General features: G+C 37.6%; 1 protein-coding gene across 1 annotated transcript in view; it reads left to right on the forward strand.

The window, feature by feature from the left end:
- Positions 1 to 22,002, forward strand: part of LOC110169481 (polypeptide N-acetylgalactosaminyltransferase 18-like) — a 75,953-nt gene that overhangs the window by 2,189 nt on the left and 51,762 nt on the right. Inside the window, exons 2-4 of the mRNA XM_055155885.1 lie at positions 2,551 to 2,752; positions 3,380 to 3,546; positions 11,776 to 11,962. Of these exons, the coding sequence (XP_055011860.1) occupies positions 2,551 to 2,752; positions 3,380 to 3,546; positions 11,776 to 11,962 (556 nt within the window). The remainder of the gene's footprint in view (positions 1 to 2,550; positions 2,753 to 3,379; positions 3,547 to 11,775; positions 11,963 to 22,002) is intronic.

The following is a 22,002-nucleotide window of genomic DNA, read 5'->3' on the forward strand; positions in this document are numbered from 1 at the left end:
GCTAGAATGCTCCTGACTCCAGGCAGCAAAATCTCAAAAGCCGCCTCAATATCTTCAGATCTCAAAGGCAGTTTTAATGGTGATGCTGCATTTTCTTCACCATTTCTTTTTAGTCTTCATTATAGTGTTTTTCTGACACAGGACTTGTTGTATTTCGGGTCTTCTTTTTTTCGTTTTTGGTTGCCTCCTTTTGTCATTTCTCAATAAAATTTAATAGTAGCTGGATTCATGTGAATAGCATTGAGCCGGGAAAGAAATATTCAAGTAGTGGATCTGAAACTCGCTTATCCCCATGGAGATGATATTGCTTTATCTGGAATGTTTCACAGAATGACCTTAAACAAATTTATCCCCATGGAAACAAGCACATGGTAGCACTAGACCAAATTACAGGTCAGTACTGTGGAATGGCAGCCCCGTGCATGGTTTTCAAAATATATGTATATATTTAACAATAAAACGTCTATAATTGAATAAATGCAAGTTAAGTAAGTTTAATGCCATACTGTGGACAATTTCCTGGCAAGCAATATCATGCATGGAAGCAAGTGGGTGTCAAACCTCCCACAAGAAAAATTGGATAGTACATATTTACTTTAATGATCTATTATTATTATTATTATTAAAGTCACAAGACAGCAGAGGTGGAACTTGCAATTCGTGACTTGGACTCGAGTCAGACTTGAGTCACTATTTTTAGGACTTGACTTGATAAAATGGGCAAAGACTTGGGACTTGGTGGACTTGATGCTTCTCATAAAAAATATGTTTTTAGAAAATACTTTTCTCTTTACAGTTGATAAATGCGGTACTTAATTTTACAGGAACAAACTGGAACATGTCCCTTCCCACTTCTCTGTTTTTACTATGGAGGCAACTGAAGTACTGTGACATGGTATCCTCAAATGTACTACAGTAATATACAGTACAATGCAGTAAACAGAGGGAACTACATAGAACATGATCCTTAAATTTCATGACAAAATAATTGTTATTAAGCACTTTTAAATCAGATTTTTTTTTCTGTTCCAATATAACGATTCACACTAAGATCTTGTTAAGACATTTAAAATGAAAAAATTGCATTTCTACAACTCTTATATAAATACTCATATAAAAATAGACCATGATTTTTTAAGTACAATTTAGTTTAATATTCATATAAACTACAAAAATCTAAGCTATATTTGATACTTTGGGTTAAAGACTTGAAATGACTTGAACCTCAAAATATATGACTTGGACTTATGAGCCAGTTACTCGAGACTCGACTTGGACTTGCCTGTCTTTGACTTGGGACTTCACTCGGACCTGAGGTCAAAGACTTGACACTTACTTGAGACTTACGAAACAATGACTTGGTCCCACCTCTCCAAGACAGTATATCGAAGTTAAATGATTTTAAACCGTATTACTATCTTTTTATATTGATTTCTCTTGTCTTTTTGATTATTCCTTGAAACATTTTTCCACCTGTATTTTATTTGTCCTGAGGCGACGCTAGATCACCAGTAGCGCACTACAGGGCCAGGCTAGACTCCCTGTGTGCACTACAGTATCCAGGTGACAACGATCCCAGACAGCATCTTCTCTCTCCTGTTATAATTCCCTTCACATTCACACAAGAGCTATGAGCTCTGTGACATTTGTTCCAAACAGGCCACCGTCATGTTTTGTCACATTGAACAAACACAAGAGTCAGCCTTAAAAACACCACCCTTGGGCATGCTTCAAGATTTGAGTCCACCTCTGCACAAAAAGCTGCCAAAAGCCTTTATTTGAAATGACAATGAAAATCCCTGTTATTTTGCATCACATTTTGGGCACAGTCCTTCAGCAGTTTGTGACATGTTTGTTGCAGCCCCCAGCAAGCAGCTTCTGGATCACCATGCAGAACTCCAAGCCAAAATAGACATGAACTCAGCCATTTGGCATTTTATTTTTACTACAAGACTAAAACTAAAGCTATAATTAATCTCGTCATCATTTTCTAATCACCCAAATGCCTTAAAATAGATTAAAGGCTCATTTTATGCAATTTTCTGATCTATGTCATAATGTTGTTTGCTCATCTCAAACATACCCGGAGTTGTGTTTTGTTTCATTCACACATGTTTAACACACAAACTCTGCATATTTAGGCTGAGTTCTTTTCTCAAACAGAAAACACTCCAACTTGTGATATCATGTGGTAGTACAGGAAGTGCTCCACTGTGTTTTTAAACTCCATGTACCTTCACTAGAATCATTTGGATCATTTCAGCCCTGGAATTGCCAATCCCTTTTGAACTAATAATAAAAGGAACTGTTAAGTTGGCACAATCAAAAATAAAAATAGTTATTATCTATGAAACTAAGCACTCGCCTTATTGTTATACCAGTTTTTATCAGTTTTTGAAATGCTTTATAATTGGTAACTTTTGCTTTCTTACATGTGTGGGTGTTATGATGAACAATTCTGCTTTACTTTGTTGTTATGTTATAGCTGATTGGAGTTATGACATTTTTATAATGTTAATAAAATGTTTCTTTGCTTTTGCCCCTTCTCAGATGTCCCACAGAAGGACGGAGAGGACGCTGCCATAGACTCCGCCTCTGAGCCCGCCTCCTCGCTCTTCGCTCACTGGGGTCGAGACCTGGGTCCTGAAAGTCGAAGAGTGGCTCTGAAGAAGTTCCGTTACTATGGCTACAACGGCTACCTTAGCGACCGCATCTCCCTCACGCGGCCAATTCCAGACCTGCGACCAGATGGGTAAGTGACTGCACAAATGTAGGCCAATGTTTACTCATCCGTTTGTTGTCCACAGTGTGGCATTAAACTCTATCTCCATGGAGACAAGCGGGTCACGCCACTTGGCAGAGACGGATTAAATGCCGCATTGTGGAGCATTCCAGTTAAAGCATCTCCATGAGCGCAAACGGGCAATGGACAACCCACAAAAAAAGTTACATAGTGTGCCTTTGTATATTTATTATGTGTAGGGATGTAATGCTCTACAAATCTCTCAATATGATATTTTCACAATTTGCATTTCACAGTACGATATTATGATAAAATGCCTTGACACACATTTACTTCTGTCATAATCCAAAGAATTAAGATTTAAAAGCAAAGGATCATGGGCTATGTAGTTCATCATAATTATTAATTCAATCAAAGGTACTTGTAAATCGATATATTGTGATGATTTTTGTGAGACTTGATGGTTCAATATCATGATATTTCAGTTATTGTTACATGCCTATTTATATGTCAGAATAGCATAAATGCTCTTATTGTGGTGAGTATGCATTTAAACCTGCCTCGTTCTCAATATGTATTCTACTACGATTTCATCTCTGCTGCTGCATGATGTATAATCTTGTGCTCCTCCCTCAGATGCAGAAACATGTCATACTCGTCAGATCTTCCTCAGCTCAGCATCATCTTCATCTTTGTGAACGAGGCCCTGTCAGTGTTGCTGCGCTCAGTGCACACCGCCATCCAGAGGACGCCCCGCCACCTGCTCAAAGAGATCATACTGGTGGACGACCATAGCAACAGTGGTAAGAGCCCATCACAGTGTTAGCAACGCTAAGCTAATGGTTTTAGCTTTCCATATTTTACTTATATGACAGCAATTGTGTTTTAACAACCTTCACATTCAGACAGTATTTCACTTTTGAAGTACCACTACTGCATTAAAATGACCCCTTCAGTTACAAATAGAAGAGCTTTAAACCCAACACTATACCAGGACATGTCTAGTATGTAAATGGGACTAAGCATTGGTCTTCGCTAATGTTATTTACAAAAGAGAACTCAAAGAAAGAATAAAACAACATGCAAGTAAAACTATGGAATTTGAATTGCAAAGGGAATTCTGGCAATCTTAAAAATAAAGCGACGGTTGGGAAACTGTGTCTTGGACTCGTGCTGTTGTGCCTTACAGTAGAGAAAGGCGATATGGGAAAAAAAGAATCACGATCCCCCCTAATTGTGATTGATCAATAGATCAATAGATCAATCACAATTATCTATCCATCTTAATAAAAACATAAACAGACATACTTCAGGCATAAAGGGCAGGATGTCAGGATCATTACAGTTTTTATTTTGTGTTGATAAGACCAATAATTTCAGAGAAATTCACATTTGTGCAATATAATAAGCCCAGAGCATGAGAGTGTTACTGTTAGCCACAGACACATGTCCATGCTAAATCAGGACTTAAGTTTCACTCATAAACTGTGAGAAAATAGTTGTTTAATTTTTTGGATTATAATCATCAGAAGCACAAGAGGAGAGAAAAGAGTAGAAAGAAGTTGAGGAGCTGGATCAGAGAGAGGGAGATGGCACCACGCACACACAGAGAGGCAGGAGCACACACAGAGAGGCAGGAGCACACACAGAGGCAGAGGGAAGGAGACTACGGACTTTTAGTCAAATTGTGCAGATTTAAGTCAAAACCTGTGAAAGGTGAGGACACGTGAGGAGACACAAAGAGAAGCGCTGTTGCTCAGGCTACTTTTTCCTAAACAAGAGAGCATTAATCGTCGTCAGCACGATGCACTCTCACTGCCACACGACTGGCTTGTCAATTAAACTGCGCATGACTCATCGAGATCGACCAAAGTTGAAATCGCAATTCAATGATCTTTCGATTTTGGCACAGCCCTACCTTACAGTTATACGAAAACATTACACACAACCCACTCACAATAAACACCATTAACAGATCAGATTCCTTTCTAGACATTTTGATTTAGGAGAATTTTATAGATGTTGTTTTTTTGTTTTTTATATGTATATAACTAATATCCAGCCTATAATTAAGGTTTATTTTCCCATAGGTTTCAGAGTGATTATTAAATATTAGGGCTGTTGCCAAAGCAATTAATAATTTACAACAAAATCATCTCTAATATTGTTTTGTTATTGTTATCAACTGTTCTCAAAATGGCATTCATTAACAGGTAAAATAAAGAGATACTGAATCCCTTTAACATTTACAGTTGTGAAACTAGCACACTGTTCACACTGTTTCCCTTTTATTATTCAACAGTATATACTATGATGCTAAAAAAAGACTCCTCCCTAAGGTGTTATGAAAACCTTAATGCACACTGCTTTTTCCCTATTAAACATGTAAAGATTTCATAAAAACTCACCTGCATCAACACACTGCATTATTAATGATAAATAATTACAACAACAGATCAGCAAACAGCCCATTATACCATATCTCCTGTTGACAGCAGGTGTGTTTGTGTTTAGTGCTCCTCGTCATACAGCACGCAGCTTACATTCTGTCAAACTGAGTCTTATAAATATTAATACATTTAAAGTGTATATAAATAGGCCCTGTATCAAACAAAGCATCACCAGAAATTTCACTACAACAAATCAACCATAATACGTTATGGTACATTTTCAGGATACTATATAACGCATTATGTCCATGTGTTTGGCCTCATCAGATCACATGCATGAGAGAATGGACAGTGAAAAGTGAATCATATGGTCACCACATCATGTCCACTATGTGTACGCTGTCTCTCCATGTCTCACAGCTCTTCAGTTTAGATCTGATCAGACATTTGCTTTTATGAAGACACAAGGGCATACACGTGCAGTACATTATGTGTAGTGTGCCCTATAAGCACCAAAGTAAAAGTACGAATAGTGACTGGCTGTGTTCAAAATCTGACCCTGAAGTAGCATTTTCCTCTTTGTATGATATATACAAAAAATAAGAATTTATGTCAATTATGCAGAACAACACAAATAAATGTAAAAAAAAAAATAAAAAATTTAACGATTTCTCACTGTGACTATATATCAAAGAGCAATTTACTTCTAATATCTCAAATGCATGGTACAAATGAATACCTCAGTATAATGCCATTATACTGGTAATGATCAAAGGGTGAAAAAGCAGCTGGGAATAACTTTCTCTTTGTAAATGAGTTTATTACTACACAAACAAGTCAACAAGGTTTGAACAATATGAAAGATGAATTAGTTGTATGTATAAATGACTCGTTTCACAGGCTGGGAGGGAGCACCAGAGCTTCTTCTGAGGACTTGTTTTTATGTTTGTACATTATTGGAGGGAGTTGTTTTGTAATAAGCCACAAATCAAATAGTAATTTGACGCTGCATGATCCGCTCCTGTAATGAGGTTCAAATTAATGCTGTGGTTAAAATGCCTTTGAAGTAGAACAAAACTCGTCTCACGGCTGTGATGGCAAATACAAGAGGTTTACAGAGGAGGTTTACAGAGGAGGTGATGGAGGGCCAGGCTCTCAGCTTAGGGCGCTCCTGCAGGTCACTTTAATGAACTCCTGATTTGTGGAGGAGACGTTTATGGACAGTCGTTGCTCTTTGCGCTCTGCTTCAGTGCCCCAGTGTGGGGGTTTGTTTGTATTGTATGTTTTGACCCATGACACGAAAAGCACAAAAATGTTTTTAGCTGATTGTTAATTACATAACGGTGATTATAACAACCATTAACAATAAAACAGAAGCTTAATGTATTTTCAGCTGACTTACAGGTGGCTCAAATGAGTGGAGCTGGTTAGGGCCTTCAAGGAAGCCTTACGGGTGCACTGTGTAACTTTTGTGGTAGAGAGCATGCCAGTTGCTTGTTTCTATGGAGATTTTATTGTTTTGCCTACAATGTTCCAAAGGATTACCCTGATTCTTCAGCTGATTTCACTTCATGGAAACCGTCTGACCTCACAGCATTAGGATTTGTTCGCTCGATAGTAGGCAGGAAGTTCTTTTACTTAACCAGTTGCTGCTTTCCCTTGATAAAAGTCACCAAACATTCTCTTTGTTCCGGCTTTAAATCCACGATTTCAGAAATTGTTGCCAACACAGAATGTATGGCTTCGTCTACATCCATCTCGAACCGCTTTATTTACTGTTGTGCTGCACCACAAAAGAGACCCAAACAGGCGCTTGAGTTTGATGTCATGGCTTCACAGCTCTTCACTGATTGGCTGGTGCACGGTCTACAACTTCCGGGGTTCTTGCAAACCATCTAGTGTATTCTGATTCCTGACCTATTCACTGGAGAGAAATTAAATTGAGTGGAGGCAATAGAAATTAAATTGAGTGGAGCCAGCCTGGCTACCAAATATGGCATTAGACTTCTCAATCTCAGACACCACCAGGCCAATTTACAGGTAAGATCTGTGAAGAGGCAACCCCACTGTCAGAATCCATGTTTTTAAAGTTATGTTCGAGCAATAAAAACACCCGTAATTGAATATATGCATTTTATATAAGTGTAATACCTTACGGTGGAACATTACAGGCAAAGCAATAGCATCTCCATGGTGACAGAACCTCAGCCTGAAAAGTTACGTACCTTTAATGCCCTTTTGAGCCATATTTTACATTGTAAGTCAGTTAGTTCTTTGTTTAATATCAAATTGTTGTAAGTAATCTTTTTTTTTTTTAAAATAAACTTTGGTTGGTCTACATCCTGAAGCTGAATATTGTGCTGCACTGAGAAACACAGTAATTTGACCTAAATGGCTTGTATTCTCTATAGTCATTAATACCCCCTATTGATTTCAAGTAAAGGAGCTTATATGATGAATGAGAGTAACTGTAAAGCACAAGCAGCTTAGTTTACACTGGATCATACACAAAGCTTTAATCCCATTATTATTTTTAGATACATTTGGTCCATTTTGCTCTAGAATGTTACAGTTTTAGAAGTCTCCAGGAGCAGACATCAAACCAGGGCTGTTACAGATGTTCTAGTGCTACAGACATTTATCTTCCAGACACCCAGATATTGCTTTTTTAAGGTTTTTCCACTCAATTTCAATAATCAGTTCAGTTTTGGAAGAAATTTATTGCCATTATAAATGTGTGAGGGAAGGTACTATATTTCATTAGTTACATTAAAAGTTAACTTCTCATGTAAGTTAATTTTACTCTCACCAGGGTTTAGGTGAAAAAAAGAGCATTTTATTTTACTCTGATACTGATTTGAATTCAGTTTTCTTAACTTTGTCTTTGATAACTCTATTTCTTTTGCTGCTCGGCTGCATGTCTGTAATGAAAATAATTTCCCATTGGGGCTGAATAAAAGTCATTCTGATTCGGATGTCCATGGACAAACACTAAATGACACAGCGCTGTGATTCAAACTACACAATATCCCAGGCTTGTACAAAGTGTATTATATAAAAGTGCCTCTCAAATATGACCCTGTACTACTTCATCTTCCAATGACAAACAGAAGCTTATTATGAAGAAGAGTCTGATGCTAATCACGGATGAAGACGAGGAAGAGCAGTGTTGGCCTGCAGGCAGCATTACAATACAGTGTCCAAGTACAGCCCTGTGCGTGTATGAGAGCCAGTGTGATACAAGAGACATTCAGAATGAGTCATTAAGAGGAAAAATGCGCATAGTGAAGGGGAAAGATATTTATTTATTTTACAAAAGTAGAATCCCATTTATTTTTTTAACACTTGAATAAATGTAAGATATTTATGTTTAATGTCACTAAGCAAAACTTCTCCATGGAGACAAACAGTGGCATAAAAGTTGCATGATGCATCTTTAAAGGTCCTATATTATGCAAATTTTACTTTAAGTCATGTTAGAATGTTGTTACCTCCTCAAAACATACCTGAAGGTGTGTTTTGTTTCATTTGACCCTTTATTATTGGTCTCTCTACATCTCCAATGCTCAAAATGCTCATGTCATGTTTTGGTATTTTTCAAGCTAACAGCTCCATTTACCTTTAGTTCAATATAGATTGGCATTTCCAGGGCTGAAATTATCCGAATGATTCTAATGAAGGTGTATGCAATTTAAAAACACAGAGGAGCACTTCCAGTATTAGCTCATAACTTCAAGTGTTTTCTGTCTAAGAGAAAAAATCAGCTTAAATATGCATAGTTTGTGTGTTAAACATGTGTGAATGAAACAAAACACAACTCCAGGTGAGGTATGTTTGTGCTGAGGAAACAAAATTATAATATAAATCAGAAATTTGCGTAATATGGGCCCCCAAACATTCACTCAATCACCCCAATGTTATTTCAAAATAGCATTACAATCATTTTATAAATAAATTGACTGTACATGTGGTGCAGAGTTTGACAGTCAATAATTCAATCTACCCAGGGCATGCTCCTGGCCTGCCCTCTGTTTGCTCCTTAATTAGGCTAAGTTTGATAACAATAAATAGTCTTCATGGTGAATATTTATTTGTAATCGTATGTATATTGAGCTCAGCGTTTCTTGCTCCACTGCTCTGTCAGGATTTCTTGTCATAAGGCCTGGATTACACCCAGTCAGCATGTTTACCCATTCAGCTGTACCTCATGCTCCTGTAATAACAGTCTATCCCAGGTCTAGGTGGGGTTTTATGAGATTACTGTAGAGGCGTAAGGTTAAAGGGCCCATATCATGCTATTTTCTGATGTTATTATGTTGTTTCCTCAACACAAACATACCTAGAGTTGTGTTTTTGTTTCATTCACACATGTTTAACACAAAAACCCTGCATATTTAGTTAGTTTAGTTCTTCTCTCAAAATGTGTGAAAAATCCCTCAGTTGTCCAGGTAGAATCCATGGCAAAGGAGAAATTCAATTTGTCAACTGTACAAAGTTTATTTGGTCGAACCCGTTTCGCAGCTCATCCAAGCTGCTTCTTCAGTTCTGGTCAGAATGCTGGTTTGTACTTATATCTGTCTGTAGGGAGGAGCTAATTATAGTGATACTACTCTGAAACTAACACGCCTACTTGTTTACAGTTTCTGTTAGATAGTTAGGTCTATAGTTAGGCCATAATGGGAGCTTTCACACCTCTGCACCTGACCTTACTACAGCTATTGTTCTCTTGTTTGTTTTGATTTAGGTTTGAGGATGGAGTTCTAAATAGGAGATAGATGGTGTCTGAATCTGTAAACATGTAAGTGTGTTAGTTTCAGAGTAGTTTCACTATAGTTAGCTTCTCCTTGCAGGCAGATTTAAGGAAGTTCCCAACAGCATTCGGACCATGGCTGAAGAAGCAGCTTGGATGAGCAGCAAAACATATTTGATCAAATAAACTTTGTACAGTTGACAAACTGAATTTCTCCTTTGCTTCTTCTCTCAAACAGAAAACTCTCTGTTCCACTTTATGATGCCATGTGGTAATAGAGTAAATGCTCCAATGTGTTTTTAAACTCCATACATCTTCACTAGAGTCATTTGTATGGTTTTAGCCCTTTACTCTACTGAACTAAAGGTAAAAGGTAACTGTAACTGGTAATTTGAAAACTACACTTCATGACATTGCAAGGTGGAACAAAGCACGTTGGAGTTGTAGACAGATTCAAACTAGAGCCCGACCGATATATTGGCTGGCCGATATCATCGGCCAACATGGGCACCTGGAGACATATCGGCTATCGGCCGATATGCTTGCTGATATGGGCCGATATTTCACGTGGGCATGTTATACCTTAACAAAAAAAGTGCATATTTGGCTGCAGTTCAGCATAAAATGAATAAACCAGGACTAATCTTGGTCTTGAGAGAGACATAGAGACCGAGTCCCGACACTCAGTCCTGGTTCAGTTCTGGTTTATTCCTGTTTCACACATGGTTTAAATCTGTTTTAGTCCTGGTTTAGTCCTTTTTCAGTCCTGGTTCAGTTTTAGTTTAGTCCTGCTTGCAACAAAACAATCTCAAGAGTCGCTTGGGAGCCGAAAAAGCCAGCTGCTTTAGTGAGCCGAGCCAAAAGAGCCAGTTCTCAAAAAAAAAAAAAACTGGAATACCCATCACTAGTAGCTAGAATGTGATGCAAAAATGCCATTAGGCCAATCTACTGTATGTAAATATGATGTAAAGAGTCAGAATAACAATAAATGTTGCCTAAATAAACCCAATTTAGAATCCACTAGAGCCAAACCTAAGTTTTGGAAACAATTCAAGATTTACAGTGAATTTTTACATCACTAAATATATCGGCGATTATATCGGCTATCGGCAGCGCCAACTCCCATTATATCAGTTTCATATCGGCCACAACAAAATCCATATCGGTCGGGCTCTAGTTCAAACACATGTGAATGAAAGAAAACACAACTCCAGGTATGTTTTAAGGAGGTAACAACATGCCTCTATGGCATTATTGCTCAAAAATACCTTGAAAACATGCATTCTTACTTCTGCAGAGATCTGACCTGTTACTTTTCCTTGCTGACTGTTTGTTTCTATAAAGATAGATATGTTTAATGCTATAGTGTGAAACATTCCTAATTTGAGTCAACTATTTTTGATATCATTGTATATTTGTATCTTTTACATTAAAAGGTATTTCTATCTGTATTGTTAACTTAGCGTTCATTTAAGATTAACCTTACTTACACCGTTAAGTAAGGTTAATAGTCCTATATAGCCCTATATGTTTCCTCAGTGTTTTTGCATTTTTGTGATTAATTGCTTTTCTGCCCATTTCATTCACACTACAAGTTATTACAGGGAAGCACAAACACGCACAAACACACTATTTCTGAACAACTCACATCCAATTTGCGGTTTGTTCAGTAATTTGCCCGAATGAAAAACGCTGTTAGCTCAGTGACAGCTAACAACACTGCTCTCGTTCCTGTCTGTCTAAAAGATGGTTTAGGCGTGTGTGCACTCGTCCTCACTCTCACCTACTCTAGAATAAAGAAGTTAAAATAGATGCAGTAGTTGGCAAATATGCTGAGTAAAAATAGAAAATGCAAATTATAACATTGACAGTAAACTGTTGTGTGTTTCCAGTGGAGCTGAAGGAGCACCTGCAGAGCTTTGTAGATGAGACCAACAGCCAGCACGGACCTGACTTTGTTAAAGTGGTCCGCCATGACAAGCAGGAGGGTCTGATCCGGTCCAGAGTAAGCGGCTGGAGGGCTGCCACTGCCCCGGTGGTGGCTCTGTTCGACGCACATGTGGAGTTCAACATTGGATGGTGAGTAGAGAAGAAGCACACAGGAAATGGGGCAGGAAAATTTGTTAAAGGTGCACTGCGTAACTTTTCTAGTGGAGCGTCCTCTACTTGCTTGTCTCCATGGAGATGTTATTGCTTTCCCTGGACTGTTCCACGGTATGATATTAAACATATCCAGCTAGCATTTATTCATTATGGGTGTTTCTGTTGCTCAATCGTACAATCATTCCTTCTGGGACTTTCCACAGATCTTAATTGTAATGTAGCATGGTGCTGTAACCTGTTTATGATAGATCGGTTTATTCAGGCCTGGACTGGTAATGGGGCACACCAGGCATTTTCCTGGTGGGCCAACAGTCCTCAGGGGCTGATGTTGTGTTTTTTTTGTTTGTTTGTTTGTTTGTTTTTTTTACTTAGAGACCGGCCTACAATTTAAAGAGGGCAGCCCATTGGTCCATCTTCAATATAGACAGTGGACTAAACCAATCAGTATATAGTAGCTAAAGCAGACCCACCCCTTGCCCACACTGATCCCCGCCAGTTTCATAGTGTTTAACATGGAAACAGGGAGAAAGCTAAGTGGAAGAAAGGGGGTGCGGAGAAGCTGCGGGCTAAGCAATTGAATAATCTCGCTATAGACACTGCGAAATGTGCGAAAATAACAGACAACAGACACGTAGCCTCCACGTCCTTTGCAGCTCAGGTTGTTCAAAATGAAGACGGCAGCAGTGGACAAGATGAGGAGCAGCCAGGGAGGGATCAGCTGCTCTCTTTCACTGCACTCTTTCAGCCCCTGGGTATTCCAGGCGCTACTCTAGGTCTAAACCGGGTCTAAACTAGGCCTAAACCAGGTCTGAATCAGGCCTAAACCAGGACTGAACTATTATTATTATAATAGTTATTATTAGTAGTATTAGTAATGATTTACACAATTTGTTTACTGTTTACTAATTACCTGATCATTAACTGGGAACACATACACATACATATATTAGTCAGTTGTGCTCCACTGATTATGAGGGGCCAGTCTAAGCCAAAAATGCCAGGGCTGTTTTTTTGTCTCAGTCCAGCTCTGGGTTTAATCTATACTGTGGAACATTGTAGACAAAGCAATAACATTTTTATGGAGACGAGCAGAAAAGTTGCAGAGTGCACCTTTAAGATTCACTGACTGTGTTTAATAAGCCAAAGGTTATACCCAAAACACAGTCTCATAAATTGTAATGTGTTTTTTGATGGTTTTACGAAATTCATCACTGCCCCCAAGCACAAGGTCTTAACCCTAACAAAGCAAAAGAGAGGGCACTCTTTGAAATACAAATACGATTCGTTAAGCATTGGAGTGACTCACATTTGGAGCGAGGTCTTGTTTGGATCACCCTTGGTTTGATGGATTTTTTTGCCTTTTATTTAGTTAAGCCAAACCAGATTTCTTTGGCTAGTTGCATAAATGTGAGTCATAAAAATAATTTGGTCCATTTTGAGTGAATAAAAGACTCCTTTTAACATGGTCTGAGAGAATTCTATTGGGAACTAACTTTTATTTTATTTATTTTTTTTAATTATTTTATTAAAGGGCCCATATTATGCTATTTTTTAAATCTATTTTATAATGTTTCCTCATCACAAACATACCTAGTGTTGTGTTTTGTTTCATTCACACAAACTGCATATTTAGGCTGAGTTCTACTCTCAAAGAGAAAACACTCTGTTCCACCTTCTGATGTCATTTGGTAATACAGGATGTGCTCCACTGTGTTTTTAAACTCTACAGTATACACTTTGATTAGAATCCTTTGGTTGATATTAGCCCTGGAATTGCCAATCTCTACTAAACTAAAAGTAAAGGTAATTGATGTAGGATTACTCAAACATGTGTGAATGAAACAAAATGCACGCGCAACTCCAGATGTGTTTTTGATGAGGTAGCAGCATTATAACATGTTTTAAAGCTCACAAAAGTCTCATGTAATATAGGACCTTTAACCACAGATGCAGTCAGCAAAAGTGAAATCCTTTCATATAGTCTGCTATGAGCGTCACCATGGAGACGGAGGCTTCAGTTATGCAGCGTGACACACTTCAGCTCTATCCTCAGCAGAGAGCCAGCCACACCGGGTCACGTTTAGGCCTGTCACGATAATTACTATATTGACTTTTCGCCAGTATATGATAGAGGAACAATTTTTTCAGGCTCAGTATCTGTCGCAAGCACCTTTTCTTTGCACTTGTGGGGAAATTAGTTCTTAATTTTATGCAGTGTTAGGCTTATGTAATGACATTTGAGTTGTAGATGATTCAGTGATTAACATACATGACATATTGTAGTTACTAAAACTAACTAACTATAACTACTAACTAACTACTATCTATATATGGCTGATCGCATTAGGTCTGATATGATTCTTTTAGGAAAGAGTTTGCAATAAGTATCAAACCTGGAGCCTTCTTGCAGTGACACTGAAGCTCTGCTCTTTTCCAAAATGTTTAATATCCTGAATTGACAGAAATATTATCCAGTATAATATGCTAGAAATGTGGCCGTTCTAAAACCACGTTAAATATGCTCTTTCAGTGAGGTGTCCTCAGTAGTGTAGCCTTATTTAATACTATTTCAATACTTGAATTGAAGCATTGATTAGGGTTTTATCAGGTTGAATCAGCTCTTTGAAAAACTATTTCTCAGAACTCTTGTTTACTTGAGCATTTGCTAAGGTTTCTTCAGCTTGGACATAAACTCACAATTCAGCATGAACTTTGGCTCATAAATTTGTATAAACAGCTGAAAACTTGTATGGCCCCAAAAGCTGCCTGGATGTTGTGTTTGTGACTGACTCTGGCCTCCCTGAGTGTGACTATAAGTGGATAAATGCAGTGGCCTGGGAAAAGAGAATCCATTTTGAAGAGAAGTAGGCTCTGAATGAGTTGCCGCGGTGACTGCTGATTAAATCCCATTTTACTGCATAGGGATTGGCGCTTGCGTATATGTAGCTTTATCTGGATCTGCACCACTGTGGTATATACTGTATTATATTTATACATGCTGCACTGGTAAAGATGGGCTGTAGGCATTTGTGAGATGTTGCAGTCTTGACGTTTTCATTAGAGTAGTCAGTCTTCCAAGAAAAAGGTGGGCAGAAGTTCAGTCTGTTTTTATTGAAGCCTGTTGAAGTTTTCTTTGAAATCGCATATTTATTTAAAATTATATGAAGGCTGCAAACATCAAGATGTTCAGCTTATTCTTAGCTGAAATAGAGTAATTATTAGATATTATTAGATAAACAACATAAATATGGTTGAACAAATACAAAGGTTCAACAATATGCTAACAGTATTTAAAGGAGCACTATGTAACTTTTTGGGGGTCCGTCACCTGCTTTTCTTTTTTTTTTTTTTTTTTTTTTTTTTGGGATATTTCATCGCTCTGCCTGGAATGCTCCACAGTATGACAGTAAACAACCTACATTTATTCAATTACAGGTGATTTTATAGCTCAAAAATACCTAGAAAAACATGTAATCTGAACAGTGTTGCCTCTCCACAGATCAGACCTATAACTTGGTCTGGTTTGGTCTCCATGAAGATAGAAAGGTTTAATGCCATACAGTAAATCAATTCCAGGCAATAGCACTTTAATTTTGCTGTCTTGAAAACAGCCTAGAGAATCATGGGGATGTTATTGCTTGGCCTAGAATCCTGTGTTTACTCTTAATGTGTTTTTAGTGTTACTGTTATTGTTACTGTTTTACTGTTTTGTTAATCTGTATGCTTAGTGAGCCAGGTCGCCTCTCCACAGATCTAACCTGTTACTTGGCATCAGCTGTTTGACTCCATAGGGATAGATATGTTTAATGCCTGCGTACATTTTTTCATTTAAGTTTCAGTTACTTATTACGTTACATCTCATATTGTTTGATCATAATTTTTTGTCTAATTTGTTTTGTTTTATAAGCCAATAAGGTCTCTTTCAGTATTCATTTTCTGAACATAAATTACATACTTTTAATCAGTCAAAATAGTCAAAGTCTAAAATCTAACCAGAGATTGGCTGTAGACCTCATGATTAAAAAGGTCCAAGCTGATTGTTGACAATTAGACAAAGCTAAATACTGATTACAGTTTGAACTACACAGCCCTATTTTCCCAATTTTCCCACCATTATACATGTTTAAATGTTGTTGTTTTTTACTTTTAATATGTTCTACTAATAAAGCAACTTGCAACAAGTAAAATGATGTTCCTTATACTGAAACTTTACATGTGTAAATACATGAGATACTTCATAAAAAAGTCATAAATAAGACCATTGTTCAAAATGACTTCATCCATATCAAAACATGAACTTACATTCAAATAATACTTTTCCGAGTCAAGCCAGGATCTGTTGTCTCTTGCTCTGCTCTGAATTCAAATCAGAGATTTGAGCTATTATCCCAAACATATTCAAATATAATGCAACGTGGGCTTGAGTAGATATTACAAATTCATCTGTAGCTCGCAACACAAGGTCTCGGTCCAGACAACAAAGCAACACACAGAGCTGTGTACTGAATTCAGATCAGAGGAGCTCATTGCTAGAGCCATATGATCTTCTCACAGATTAAGTCAGTGCTAGACAATAGCTCCAGTAGGACTGATAACAGTGGTCGAAGGGAATGAAGTTCAAAAGTAAAAAATAAAATACTTAAATACAGTTTTTAGGTACTTCTTGGATACTTTTTACTTTTACTTCACTACATTTCAGAGCATATATCTGTACTTTTGACTCCACTACATTTTAGACTATACTACATTCTGGACTGAAAAGTAAAAAGTACAAAAAGTTTGAGACCTGCTGAAAAAACATAAAACAGCTTGAAAAATTTACAAATCAACTGAATGACTTAAAATCGGCTAAACTCAAGATCAATCCTTTAATTGTTCTCAAACTCAGCTAAATACTTTTACTTTTTACTGTTTAAGTACATTTTAAACAATAGATTTTTTCATTTGATACTTTTACTTGAGTAACTTTTTGCCCCTGTATCTATACTTTTACTTAAGTAATAAAACTGAGTACTTTATCCACCACTGGCTGGTACTTATGTCAAACTACTTCCTAATAGCTAGACTCTCATTTGTTCCTTGTGTAATAATTTGGCTGCACAAATGACTTTATGAGTTGTTCAGTTACCTCAATGACATCTAGCAGTAATTTTCACTCACCTTGTCTTGGATTTTCCCCCAAATGAAGGTTAGATTGTGAGATTCGAGACTAGAAAATAATAAAATTGGCAGTCTAAGTGTTTTTCTTGTATTGCTCTAGCTGTTGTAATCAAATACATGAGTCATAAAGAAGTAGGTCATATCCCCAGTATAATAATAATCACTTGTGTAGGTTGTATTATAATTGTAATTTCTGAAGCAAAATTGTTGAAACATTAACAGTGCAGATATTTTTTTTTGAGGATTATTTGAGATAAAACGACTTTATAACACCATTTGTCTTGTAAGATCTGCAGCAGGCGTATTGGATTTTCATCTGTGTCTCTGTGCGACTGAGAGTGGGCGGTAAAGGGCATAGATCAGATACTTTTTGATCTAGCTTTCTCATCAAGCACAAAAACTGAAAATGATTTACAAAATAATTCTTTTCATGTTTAACAAGAGTTTTTACTATGGCCATTCTTACTATTCTGCTGGATAACTATTGGCAGAGTGGGTATTTTTTTCTTCTGAGCTGCCATCTGAATATGTGCATTCACCACTTCACTTACCTGACAAAAGTTTACAAAGACGAGTGAATCTGGAGCTGTATCCTGTCCCCCTGATTTCAGAGCAAACGAGCAAAACAAAAACAACATAATGGTCTAAGAAATAGAGTAGATTTTTGCAGAACCAACAATTGAAGCACCAAACTATTCCTTATCTGAGGTAAAAGAAGTTATATATTTTGTTCTGAATTTTACGAGAATTTTGGAGAGAATTTGTCTTCCACATTAAAGAGACACGTGCTACAAATTAGCGGGTTACATGCTGCCATTCTGACATACCGCCACTTCGACACTGACGTCCAATTGTCGGAGTAGCGGCATTTCCATTTTTTAACAAACGCCCCTGCACACCGACATTTTTTTTTTTCTTGGTCGGAGTGGCACTTTCACTTTTTTTTTTAACATTCTGCCATTCTGACACACAAGGTAATTAGGTAAGGCGCTCTTTTCACGGACTGGCGGTGTAGGAGGCGCAGCGTATGGGAAGAGACGAGGTCCACGTGGCATGGTTTAGTCCTGGTTTATACCTGGTTTTAGTCCTGAATTTAGTTCTGGTTTAGACCTGGTTTTAGTCCTGATTTTAGTCCTGGTTTCGCCCTGGTTTTAGTCCTGACTTTAATGCTGGTTTAGACCTGGTTTAGACTTGGTTTAGTCCTAGTTTTAGTCCTGGTTTAGACCTGATTTTAGTCCTGACTTTAATGCTGGTTTAGACCTGGTTTAGACTTGGTTTAGTCCTAGTTTTAGTCCTGGTTTAGACCTGATTTTAGTCCTGACTTTAATGCTGGTTTAGACCTGGTTTAGACCTGGTTTAGACATGGTTTAGACATGGTTTAGACATGGTTTAGTCCTGGTCTTAGTCCTGATTTTAGTCCCTGTTTAGACCTGGTTTTAGTCCTGACATTAATGCTGGTTTAGACCTGGTTTAGACCTTGTTTAGACCTTGTTTAGATTTGGTTTAGTCCTGGTTTTAGTCCTGGTTTAGACCTGGTTTTAGTCCTGACTTTAATTCTGGTTTAGACCTGGTTTAGACCTGATTTTAGTCCTGATTTTGGTCCTGGTTTAGTCCTGGTTTTAGACCTGGTTTAGACCTGTTTTTTGTCCTGATTTTGGTCCTGGTTTAGTCCTGTTTTTAGTTCTGGTTTAGAGGTGCGGCCCATGTGGTGTATGCAAGAAGACAGGGTCCACGCGGCGTACGGGAGGAGGCGTGGTCCATGCAACGTATACAAGACAAAAAAGGTGATGCTCCAAACTATGAGTAGGTTGTCAGAATGGCGACATTAAAGGTGTCGGAATGTGGGCATGTCCAAATGCAGGGTTGTTGGAATGACGGATTGTCGGGGTGGGGGAATAAGTACAAATAAGTACAAATTAGCAGCTGTGGTTGGATCTCAAGTTAGGACAGAGGATTTTTACCTTCTATTGTCCGGCTCCAGTCCCTTCTGGGTTTGAACAGAATGTAGAAGGGACTGGTCAGGCAACCACCTCAGAGTAATTTAGTTTTAAAAGGTATCTGCAAATGTGGTGTTTAATTTAACAAAGATAAAACTGCACAAAGAGTTTTAGCAATGTTGGAGTTAGTTTAAATTGAAAAATGTTGATATTTCTGTGCTCTTTGCCAACAGGGCAGTGGATAGAGCTTCACAAGATTATTAGCAAAGTTTTCAAACACACATGCAGACACACACGCAAACACAGACACAAACACACACACAAAACCAACATAACAGTGTATAGGTCTGAGTATCTTGTTTGGAGTTGAATAATGTTTCCATCAGGAGTTTTTTGCCTGTGAGCTGTGTGTTATTCAGCCATTCTTCTGTAAAATTGAAAATATCTAAAGGGCACAGCTCTCATGGCCTCCAGTCCGCCAGTCTGTTAATTAAAATGTTCCTATTTTACGATACTGAAAAGAAAAACACACCATATAGACTTTGGATTTTACACATGGTCGTACTTTTATTCAGACATTTGACAAGCATACTTTAAGGGGCTGTAATAGATTTCACTGAGTACACAATAATTATACACAATACTAGCATGCTAACAGTGCACAAAATGGATTCTTGTGAGCATGTTATAATGCTGTTACCTCATCAAAACATACCTGGAGTTGTGTTTTGTTTCCTTTTGTTTCCTTGTTTTAGGAATCCTTTATTATTAGTCTCTACATCTCAGAAGTTCAAAATGCTCTGTTTCATCTTGTGATCTCATGAAGTGGTAGTTTTCAAGTCAGCAGCTACCGTTTACCTTTAGTTCAGTAGAAATGGGAAATTTCAGGGCTGAAATTATCCAAATGATTCAAGTGAACACAGTGGAGCACTTCCTGTGTTACCTCATGACATCACAAACAGAGTGGAACAGTGAGACAAACTCAGCCTAAATATGCAGGATTTGTGTGTTAAATATGTGTGAATGAAACAAAACACAACTCCAGGTATATTTGTGATGAGGAAACAGCATTTTAACATAGATCAGAAAATACCATAATATTGGCCTTTCTTTTACAATGTACAGGGTGTCCCAAAAAAATCTGATACACTAAACCGTCATTCAAGGAATCTGGGTTTCCAAATTTGTTCTCCTTATGGCCTTCTTGGGGCTTCGAAGGAGTGTTTCACGAACTTGCTCGACCTTCTTTTCTGCTGTTGATGATGATCTACCAGATCCTTTCCCCTGCATAAACAGCCTTCCTCTTTAAATTTTTGGTACCATTCCAAATTTGCCAGTTGGTGAAGTATTTCCAAATTTTGCATTGAAGGCACGCCGCACAGACTTGGGTGACTGTGTGCGAGCAGATTCCAAGACACAAAATTACTTCTCTTTGGGAGTGATTGGCTTGGCTCAACCTGAAAACAGAACAAAAATAAAACACTATATATAAAATCTTGATCTGTTTCTATATATTCTGTGAAAATTTTATTTTTATCAAGAATTGCCAAAATTATTGGCCTGCGAAATGTTGTCAGATTTTTTGGGACACCCTGTATATATGTACTGAGGCAAAAATAATTTTACTAAAATACACAGAGACTATAGCTCTCTTTACTGTTTTTTCATGTGTGCCATTTGAAATAGTTGGTTGGGGACAATACTCTAAAATGCTCTGATAATTACATGGCAATCCAAAGTAGTTTCTTATGCGGAGTGCGTTCACAGCTGTTAGAGTGTATGCAGGTTTCCACTTTGGTGCTCCGTCTCTTCCTGGCTCCAGCGCAGGAACATGATGTGGCCATTGTGAGCCGCGCCGAGCCGTGATTGGCCCAGTTGTTTTTCCCACCGAGGACCAGCTGTCTGCACCAGTCATTGATGAATACTGCAAATCAACAGTTCATATGGTACCAGGGGGCACAACACTGGCTACGACCAAAGTTTACTTCCGCTCTCATCAGTGCTTTTACAGTATCTTGCTCAAAACTGTCTGTTCATATGGAGAAGTGTCATTTTCAGCATAACATGGGAGTACCAAACTTATAGGTACACCGTGTAACTTTTCTGCTTGTTTCCATGGTAATAAATTCTAAATATGTAGCAAAGAGACTGGTGTCAAGTAAGATGTTCCATAGTATGGCATTAAACAACATATTTTGTATTTGTTCTATTACAGGTGTTTTTCTTTCTCAAAACTACCACAAAAATTAGCATTCTTACCATGACTGAGCCCACTTCTCCACAGATCTGATCTGTACCCTGGTCTGGTGATGTCCCTGCTTGTTTCTATGGAGATGCTTAAATTAAATGTCATACTGTAGAACATTTCTGAAAAATACGGTGGACCCTCTACCTGAAAAGTTACACAGTGAACCTTTAAGACTGAGTGCTATAATTTGTTTAAACTTTGCAACTTTTATGGTATATTTGGTTGCTGCAACTATTTGTTTTCTTAGCAAATTAAATCAGAGTTGTTCAAAAAAGTTCTTCTTTATTTGAGCAGAGGCAGGTAACCAAAAACTGAACTCAAGTAAAAGTTCTCTTATTTTAAAGTAATATTACATAATTAGAAGTGAAAATATAGTCTCTAGAATAATTACAACCAAGGGTACAAAGGAATTTTAGAGTTACTGATGATCTGATTCATGATTTGGAGTAAATTATATGATGGACAAAATAAAAATCTATTCTACTCAAGGCTGGGCGATATGAAGAAAAAAATTATGGTATATTTTTTTCTCATATTGATCCATCTTGATTTTTGATTTTATTTAATTTGATTTTATTTCGTCTTTTCAAAAGCAAAATTAAAACAGCTCTTAGTATAGATTTCATGAACTTGAAAACTTTTAATTAGTGTCATTTAACCCAACATAAACT

Source organism: Boleophthalmus pectinirostris, unplaced genomic scaffold (genome assembly GCF_026225935.1).
Source record: "Boleophthalmus pectinirostris isolate CB_2022bp ecotype Guang Dong unplaced genomic scaffold, ASM2622593v1 HiC_scaffold_2, whole genome shotgun sequence".
NCBI classification, from domain to species: Eukaryota; Metazoa; Chordata; class Actinopteri; order Gobiiformes; family Gobiidae; genus Boleophthalmus; species Boleophthalmus pectinirostris.